Source organism: Caloenas nicobarica, chromosome 23 (assembly GCF_036013445.1).
Source record: "Caloenas nicobarica isolate bCalNic1 chromosome 23, bCalNic1.hap1, whole genome shotgun sequence".
In the NCBI taxonomy this organism is placed as follows: domain Eukaryota; kingdom Metazoa; phylum Chordata; class Aves; order Columbiformes; family Columbidae; genus Caloenas; species Caloenas nicobarica.
In genome coordinates, this window is record NC_088267.1 from 5455038 (window position 1) to 5464402 (window position 9365).

At 43.8% G+C, this 9365-nt stretch overlaps 1 protein-coding gene across 4 annotated transcripts; it reads right to left on the bottom strand.

Moving 5' to 3' along the window:
* Position 1: 1 nt before the first annotated feature.
* RHCE (Rh blood group CcEe antigens) lies at positions 2–9150 on the bottom strand. 4 transcript variants are annotated; one of them, XM_065650627.1, is made up of 12 exons: positions 8863–9150; positions 7858–7929; positions 7197–7229; positions 6454–6640; positions 6081–6231; positions 5265–5406; positions 3853–4013; positions 3421–3558; positions 3059–3189; positions 2317–2396; positions 1206–1279; positions 2–1009 (listed from the first exon to the last, which is right to left on the bottom strand). In XM_065650627.1, exons 4-12 carry the CDS (start codon positions 6618–6620, stop codon positions 983–985), a joined length of 1071 nt encoding a protein of 356 aa, XP_065506699.1. In that variant the 5' UTR covers positions 6621–6640; positions 7197–7229; positions 7858–7929; positions 8863–9150; the 3' UTR covers positions 2–982. The 4 variants fall into 4 exon arrangements, with proteins under 4 accessions (XP_065506699.1, XP_065506695.1, XP_065506698.1 ...); XM_065650623.1 differs by having other exon boundaries at positions 7197–7337; XM_065650626.1 differs by lacking the exon at positions 7858–7929.
* Between the last annotated feature and the right edge of the window lie 215 nt (positions 9151–9365).

Here is a 9365-nt window from a genome sequence, read left to right on the forward strand (position 1 = left end):
TCCTGCAGTGAGCATCAAAGAACTCACACCTTGTCTTCAATAATACATTTTTCCTCATTACTTAATTTTTAAGCAAGTGTGCTGAATAAATAAAAACAATCACATTTTGACTTATTTATTATGCAAGCATTTTTGCAAGAGTTTTTCTATGTCAACTCTTTGGAAACAAAGAAGAAACACTGAGGATCACGGAATCCTCTGCCCTGGAGGGGTTTAAAAGCCGCGGAGATGAGGTTCTCAGGGACGCGGGTTAGAGCTGGACTTGGCAGTGTTGGGTTAACGATTGGACTCAATCATCTTAAAGGTCTTTTCCACCTAAACAATTCTATGATTCTACTTCAGGGGCACTGTCCACAGGCAGAACAATTTTAACTTCTTGCCCTTTGAACTTCCAAAGAGCGAGCCCAAGCCAAGTAACGATAGATTTTTCTTTAAGCAGTCAGATAACTCAGGGTTCAGCCTGGCAAGATGCAGAGTTCTGGCCCTGATCCAGCTCACTCGTCAAATCCTTCCTTAACGAGGCCTTCAACAGAATTAATTCAGCTTAAAGCCAAGTACTTTAATGATTCGTTAGATACGAATGAGAATGTACTTGAAAAATTACACTTTAAAATACATATTTTAGCTTTTATACTTGGTACCTAAAATAGTTTGAAGCTTCCAAGCATTTTGATTGATAAGCCATTGCAGCAATGAATGCAGCCAAATTTTTTGTACACGTCCTGAAAAAAAAATTAAGGTAAGACTAACAAAGCAGAAAAGTGAAATGCACTATAAGTTTGCATCTGTAAATTCACACCCTGTATCTTTCAAGAATAACTAGAACAGTTGATTACTAATTTTTTGTGTGTCCATTGGGATGGCTTTTTTGCCCCCTAACTGATATTTAAGTGGTCTTTCAACCCATCATAGCTATTAATTTCATCTAGTGACAAACGCGAAAAGCTTATCTTGATCACATCTGTCCTCTGGGTTCCTCCGTTCAAAATCCAACAGCCAAATGTGGAAACTGTGAAGACAAACGTTCTTGTATCAGAACATTTTATGCATCAAGTCATCATATAAAAAAAGGCAATGGAAAACATTGATAGAAGCTTATTCTCATTTTTTTTTCTTTTTTTTAATTCAAATACCTAAAGTTCTTCATCAAGGTCAACAAAGTGCTATATAACTTCCCATACAGTTAATTTTACATTGCAACTTACCTCCCAATAAAACTGGTCTTCAAAGTACTTTGATACAGGGGTGGTCTTAAACAGTTTGAGGTTTAAGATGAAACCTATTTGTAAAAACACATATATCCAATATAAATATATACATCAGAGGAAGACTGTGTATAACTGGAGGCTTCTTAGTAGCACATCCAAATATAACATAGATCAAAATACAAATTCAGAACTAAATGAGCCCCTTGACTCAAGCTGACCTTAAATACAAAAAGAGAAGCTTGCCAAGATCAAGGCTCGTGTTATTAAAAATTAATTACACTAGCTAAAACCCCATTGAACAGCCTGCCAGAAGCTAAAAATACATCAAAAATCATTCACTTCTCGCACAAAAAATACCTGTGTTTTTAAAGCAATCGGGTTTATCAGCACTGGTAGCTTGGGATTTCAGATGGAAACATCTAGATTTTTAAACAATTGGTTGAACATGGGATGTTTGATTATTTTAGCTGAATGTTTTTAAAAAATCTGCCTGACTACATCAACTTTTTAATTATACTTAAGGTAATGCAAAGGCTTCAGATCAGTTAAAGCAAAAAAAAATCATTTTATAGAGTATATTTCACAGCAATTTCCATCTGCCATTTCTCTTTTATTCAAGACAGAATTAACAGCTATAGGAAAACAACAGCTGCCATAAACCAGACAAAATGTCACATGAGAAACACGTGAGCCCAAACCACTGGTGACCAAAGGCCTAGCGCAAGCGAGCTCCTGATGTTAGTGAAACTTTGTAGATTTACAACACCCAAATGTAAAAATATTTTCGTCCTCACACGTCTCCTGTCTGAAATTGGAAAGCAGCTCTCAAGCATCTGTTAAAATAAACTTCCCCACTGAGAGAATGGTGCTACTGGGTTATTTCTCCTGAATACGTCTCTTCTTCCAAAGCCTGGCTTTGAGGAGTCCATGACATTCATGTTCCCAAGACTGCTTCTAAAAATTATTTCCCCACAGAAACACACTTCAGAGCCCCAGTTAAAGTGGCCTCTTTCTGCAAAGGGTTACACTGACGGGACAGCAGGATGACAAGCCCCCTGCCCCGAGGAAATGAAGAAGATCTCACCGTAGCATGTTTTTCAATACTGACCTGTAATCAAACCCGTTATCAAGGCAGCACTGATGGTCAGGCAGAAGGCACCAATGCCAATCGTGACCAAATAACCCAGACTGAAAAGCAAAGCAAACGTTTCACCTTTATCAGTTGCTGAATTGAGCATTAAGACTGTGAATGAATCCATATCTACATAGAATTTTACATCAAAACCTCTCATAAAAAATTGTTATTCTTGAATCACTCTGCAGTTGCAGTTAGAGGGTTTAAGAGATCCCATCAGAAGCTTAGTACAGACTTCAGAGGATGTATTTTACCCTTAGAAACCATCACTGCGCTACTAAAACTTCATTAGATTTGTCTGTTTCAATCAGAATGTGACGAGAAGTATTAAGGCATCACTGTGATTCATTCCTGTGTAAACTGAGAAAATCAGAATTTCTTGTGCAACACAACATGAGCTTGATTTGCGAAAATGAGATGCCAGCACCAGATCAAAACAACCTATGGAGAATATCCTTAACTGAGCCCTTCAGCTTTTGCAGAATATCTCCCCAAATACATTTTCCAGGTCAGTGTCCAGACTGGCTTTAGTCCAAACCGGCATTGTTGCCCCTGACTCAGAGTTAAAGCCTCATTCGAAGAGAAATGCTGATTTCTGTCCCCCCGTATTAGCATACAGAGCTCCCCAAAACACATCACGAAACCCAAAATGGGTCTTGGCACACTACGACCATGATTAGCTGAGCTTATTACTTTACAGCAAGAATTTATGTACCTTGGTAATGTAGGCCAGTTGTTTATTAGGAAGAGAACGACCTGGGCAAGAGCTCCCAGAACACCAGGCAAGCCAAAAATGAAATGAACTCCAGAGGTATCATGAATCTTGAGAGCGGGATTGAAGCATCTCTGGGAAGAAGAAAAGGTTTAAGTGATACACCAAAACACAAGTTGATAATCACATATTGTCTATCACAGACCTAGAAAATGAACTTTGGTCTCAGAAGTTGCAAACCTGCTCAAACCACTCCAGGTTTCCCAGCTTTAATCTCTTTGAAAGAGAGGTTTTCCTTGAGGTAACTGACACTGGAAAAGATTATACAGCTTATACAAAAAACAACTTCAGGTTTTCAGCATTACCTGTATACAGTAAGATCCTAATATGGCTATCACACCGGCAAGCAGACCCAAAATCATGGCAATCCAAGGATACTCGATACTTTTCGCTGTATAACCAACAGCGACCCCACCAGCTAGTACTGCATGGTGAATATGAGTCTGTGAAATAAAACACCAAAAACATGGAGTGAGAATCCAGTCATCACTCATCTTTAGGAGCCCAGTATCATAGATTGCTATTTTCATGCAAATGCGATCTCTCTAGGGCAAATTACAGTCTGAGAACGTAATTTCAAAGTTATAGCTTCAGTGTTCTGCTCGAGGGGCTAGTGACGACTGTCAGGCTGAAAACCTAGACTTGTTTTTCACTTAACAGCTATTATACTTTCAGTATACTACTGAGAGTAACAGAAAAATGTCTCCTCCATGCAGTGCTCTTCTCTCATGTCTTACCATTCTGAATTTTCCATCCTTGGTGGTCAGAACAGACAACACGAAGGAGGTTACGGCACTCACGGCAAGGGCAAAGTAGGTGTTGCAGATCGCTTTGCTCTTCTCCTGCACAACTAATACAGAGTTGAAGCTTGGCCAGAAGACCCAGAGAAAGAGAGTACCTTAGAGACAAAGACAAGCAACCATCATTACCTGCTCTAAAACAGGGCAAGTCCATCACCGGCTGCTTCTGGAGGGCTCCAGCCCACGTTGGGCATTCACTACAATTCCCACGTCGTACACAATGGACAACAATTGGCAATGACAGCCCTGAGAGTTCCCTGCTACACCAGCACCTTCCCAGAACCGCTGTCACGTCGAACACCGAGCCAAAGCACAGCCCTGCTGGCATCTGGCTGGGCCTTCCCAGAGCTGAAGGTAGGATTGATTCTCTTTTCAAAAACTCCTCTACCATCAGCGTTGTCCTGTCTATCATCCCCTTAAATACCGTTTCAGATACAAGTGGGAATTCCACAGCTGATTTCCAAACAATCAGCATCCTATCTGTTCTGCACAGGCATTTGAAAACGGGTTTTCAATAGCACTGAAACCAATGACAGGAATATTCAGCACTGCTGAACAGAAAAAAACTTTTTGAAAATCTCCTGAATTGTCCCGATCTCCTTGAATTCTCCAGCAAAGCAAGAACTCCAGGCACTAAAAAGAGCAACATTTGAATTTCTCTTTCCCTAAACTGGGCAAAGACTGACTGAGAATCGGACTCTGTGGGCCTTCACACAAAGATCTTAGTTCAGCTAGTGGCACTTACATAACAGAAGTCATGATAATAAAGAAACAAAGTGGCTTCTTTAAGAAAAATAGTGGAAAAGCCATAAACTCAGGCTATCATCACTCAGATCTTTTGTCATGTGTCTGTCTGCATCGTATTTCCCCACCCTTCATCAGGCTTTTATCTTTTTATTTACACGGCTGGGCAGGGACTGCCTTTTTATATCTCTGTACAGCACCTTGCAAAACAGAACCGAGCCTGGGCCCTGGCTGGGAACTGTAAGCACTACTGGAACACAAGTAATGACCTCAGCTTTGGTGCACAGTCACTCACCAATGGGCCTACACAAGCCTGAAGGGGACAACTCAGCTGGGAGAGGGAACAGTTAACCCGGCACAGCCTTTATGCTGAGATGGCCAATAGCAAACTCAGCCACAGCCGTTGCAGGAAACACCCCGAGACTCATCAACTCACTGTCAGAAACCACAGAACACGGCGGCAGCCGTTTTCTGTGCGTGGCTGCATTCAGACCTGCACTCTGGCTGCAAAAGCTTCAGTGTGCTGAGGCCGGCCCCCAGAAACATTCCTTACGGCCTCACTGCAACCTCTTCTTCCAACCGAGGCATTAAAGCAAATGCCTTACCCAACATCGATAATAAATCCGACTTCGGGGTACTCGCATTCTTCTCAGACCTTGGTGATGGCTCAGAGAAGCGTGAGGAGACTGCCAGACCAAAGTAGGCTCCAAACAGGTGAACGTGCATCATGCCGATATCACCTGGAACCTGTATCAATAGAATATTCTAATTTGTGGTTTCTTTCATCCCACAGGAAGCCTTTGGTGCAGCTCCTGATATAGTTGTTCATGTAACCTCCCTATGAGAAATTTATTTTCACAGTCCTTCAGTTTATGCATGAGTTATTAATATGAGATTAATTTATCTGAGTTTGGTGTGGCTCATAAACCCACAGCTCATATACAGAGAGTCTGGGGTACGTTTACAGTGCCAGTTAAATGCAGGTCTGGCTCTGCTGTCCGAACTGGGCTGGTCCACCAGTCACACTGGAAATCTTCCAGTCTGAACTGACACGGGGAGGGGATAAAGTTTAAAGGCAATTAGTGCCTCAGTGTAAGTCGAGTTTTTAGTTCATGTGCTGAGGACGGTCACAGCACGGGCAAGGCCAAGTGTACAACATCCCAACCCATCAGATCAGCTCAACCTTTAAGGCCAAGAATACAGATACAGCCCATGATATAGAGTATGCAGGGTTTGGAGTTCAACGTCCTGAAGTACAGTTCCAAAGCTAGACTTCATCTCTTAACAAAAACAACCACAACTGAACTGAGATAAAACATACTGCTGTTCCATCAGCAGAGCACTAACAAACCACCGAAAGGCAACATTCCAACGTCTCAGCGAAACTTCCCCCCATGTGCCTGGAAATTATACTAGAGAACCTCCAGGAATGTGGTGTTGATCCATCTGCTCATACGGAAAACTATTATCTCCACAACTGTCATCAGAATTAATTGCACAGGATTAGCCTTCCCAAGAACAGCTCCAGTGGAGATGACCACAGAAGTCATGCTCATAGTGGCCTTTGTTATTCTGCAATAAAAGAAAGAAAAAATAATTCTGTACCAAGAACCCAACAGGGCCAAGAAAGAAAGAAAGACAGATAGTAAAATGTACTTAAAAACCCAAAGCCTTCTAAAATGTCTGCAAATATGACTGTGCTAATTTGCAAATAGGTCCATATAACAAGGCATTATCCTCCAGAAAGAGCAATCAGCAGTTCTAGAAGATTCCAATCTAACACAAACTAATTACCTTGTCAGACTATCTTCATTTTCACTTAGAAGAAAGAAAACTAATAAACCTTCTATCAGCATGAAGCATTGGACACCAAGTGCAATAATCAGGAGGTTGAATCCAGTGCTGCTAAACCCGTATCTTTTCAAAAATGTCAGGAAAAAGCCCAATCCAAAAATCACCATTTGGTTGACATCTTGAAAAGCTGCGTGACAGAAAAGACCAAAACAGCAGTGAAGTTATGCAGACCAGATTTTTGGTTAAAAATAAATTGTAAGAAATCACAATTAAATAAGAAGACTTCAGATAAAAGTTCAGGTGCCGTTATTATTTACTACTTGTAAAGAATTCCAAAGCTCGCTTTCTAATCCTTAAGTAATCAGAAAAACGATACCCTTGACTTTGAATTTAATTCCACAAAGTGATCAGAATGGATGCCAAGACCCCAAAGTCAGGCACTTAACACAGCGGTGCCTGCTCGCAGAAGTTTATTATGTTCATAGGAGTCAAGATTACCACAAACAGGCAGCAGCAAACAGATCAGTGACGCAATTTCGTATCACTTATGTCCTCCTTCACTGTCTTTGCTTTGGTATAAATAAATACACACCATACCTGGCAAGGTAGGGTACTTAAAGGGCAGTAAAAACATTCTACTTCTCACTAACGAACACACAAACCTGCAGAATCCCATCTCTATTGCACTGTAAAATAAAAGCAGGCATTAACCTTTCCTTTCACAGCAAGGCTGCCGATCTTACCTGGGTAGATACTTGATATGGGTGCACCATCATCTGAGGACAAAAAGTAAAAGAGGACGATGAAAACAGCTTCCAGAAAAAGGATTAGCCATGGTACGTTGTTTCGGAAGTTGCGGTAATTAGAAGACATTGTGCACTAGACTACATTAAGCACAAACGCATCAATACTTTTATAAAAATGTTCCAGTAACTTCAAACCAATAGAAGAGAAGTTGTGGGGGGCAGGAATAAAAACTCAGAGAGATAAAAAGCCCAAGAGGCGTCAGCAAGGAACAGTTCATAGAATCCTTATCTGTGGCACGTCAGGAGCCCAAGTGCACCACAGCTGCCATGGACTGAACTCAGAAAGTGCCGATGAGCCCAGACACATCAAGCTGTCAATACTGCGATGCGCCAGGATCCCATTCCTACAGCGCTTCAGCTGCTGCTGAGCCTTACGGATCCGCAAAATGGCAAGTAAAACACATCAACTTGTAAGAATAGGGTGTTGCACTCAATAAATATTTGAAGGTACTATTTAAATGTAAATTGACAATTTGCTGAAACGTCTCCCAGCTCAGGTATTTATGGTAACTTGCACCTTCCTCACATGCAATATCAAATCGCTTTACCAGCTTTTACTTAGGCCTAATAATTATGGTTATATGTTAAGTGTCCTCACCCCCATTTCAGAAGCTCCTGAACAGCATTCAGAGGATTTTCTGGCAGAACCAAAACGCCTGGGGAACTTTCTCTAAACAAGAAAAAGGTAACAACTGAAACAGCAATTTAGAAATTGATTCAGTTAATTGATGCTGTCTTTGTGTGGTTTATGAGTTCAATATATCTCATTAGTCTGTTTCCTGACAAGACAAACCCTTTGGACTCAGAGCAACAAGCAGAATGACCCAGAACTCCTTCCGCCACTTTGCCCTGGTCAAACGAACACAATTAGCTCTTTTGACAGCTGTTACCAAAACCCCTGTCAGTGTTAATACTCAGGGAAAATACACCAAAGGCCAGGAACCTTGGTTTTCCCTCAGGACGACACACCACATTGTAAATGCTGATGTTCACATTTCCTCCCAAACGGAAAGACCTCAGACAGGGTGAAGTACAAAATAACTTGCAAATTAGAGCTCTGCTACCAGCCACACGTCCCCATGGGCTCAGCCAAGAGGACTGGAAGCCTCACGCACGTTCCTCTGTTCCCGTTTTGACACCATTTCAGGACCCATGCTCGGCCCCGCATGGCGTGACCCTGGTTCAGGAAAGCCCATTATCGCCCCCGAGAGGCAAGGCAGGCCCATGGCCCCCAGCCCAGCCCCGGGCGAGGCTGAAGCGGACAAGGCAAGGAGCCCCGGGCACCACCGATTTCCAGTCAGCCAAAGGGCGGGCAGGGGGCTGGGGCGGGCCAGGCCGCGTTGGTGGTCTCCCTCAGGCTCGGGGGCCACCATAGGTTTCCACAGTCCACGGACGGGGGGGGGACAGGCCTTGAGACGGGGGCTCTACGAGCGGTCCCCGGGGTGCGGAGGCCCAAAGGCCGGATCCCGGGCCCTGAACCGGCGGCCGCGTCGCAGGGAGGGCGCGTCGCCCGGCTGTGACTCGGTAGCCACGGGCCGGGGAGGCGGGATCCCCGCCCCTTGACTCCCATTGGCTGAACGCCCGCCCCACCCAACATGCCTACCTTAGGGACGAGCCTCCCATTGGCCGAAGGCTGGCTTCCCTCATGGCCTCTGATTGGCCCATCTCCAGCCACCGTCCGTCTTTGGGCCGATCGGGGAAAGAGAGGCTTAGTCGCCCCGCCCCCCCCGTCTTCCTGCCTCGCGATTGGTGCGATCGCTTGTCACTCTGTTGTATGCGTTCTTTATTGGCTGGAGGAGTCCGTCAGTCACATTGAGGAGTTCATTCCTCCTCTCTCCGGTGAGCCATCACCAGGGGGGCGCGCAGTGGGGGAAACACAGGGCGCGCCGAGCTGCCTCCTCCTGCCTTTGCACCCTGAGAGTGAGCTTTCCCAATAGTCTATTTGTCAGCGAGGTTGTCAATCAAGGATGAGGGGCGGTACGTCAGTGCTAAGGTGACAGAGGAAACCGAGCCCTCCTTCTTCCGTTTCCGAATGGATAGCTGAGCTGTCCTTTTATTTTTATTCGTCTGTCCTATTGGGCAGTCTTTCTGTCGATCACAACACGG

What these genes read in the sequence shown, in the direction of transcription:
- RHCE (XM_065650624.1), bottom strand. Translation starts at nt 7,326, where the DNA reads ATGTCTTCTAATTACCGCAACTTCCGAAACAACGTACCATGGCTAATC. An exon ending in TCAACACCACATTCCTGGAG is followed by an intron (nt 5,407 to 6,080) that starts GTTCTCTAGTAT and finishes CTATTGATACAG; the next exon opens with GTTCCAGGTGATATCGGCAT. An exon ending in TAGGATCTTACTGTATACAG is followed by an intron (nt 3,190 to 3,420) that starts GTAATGCTGAAA and finishes TCTTCTTCCCAG; the next exon opens with AGATGCTTCAATCCCGCTCT.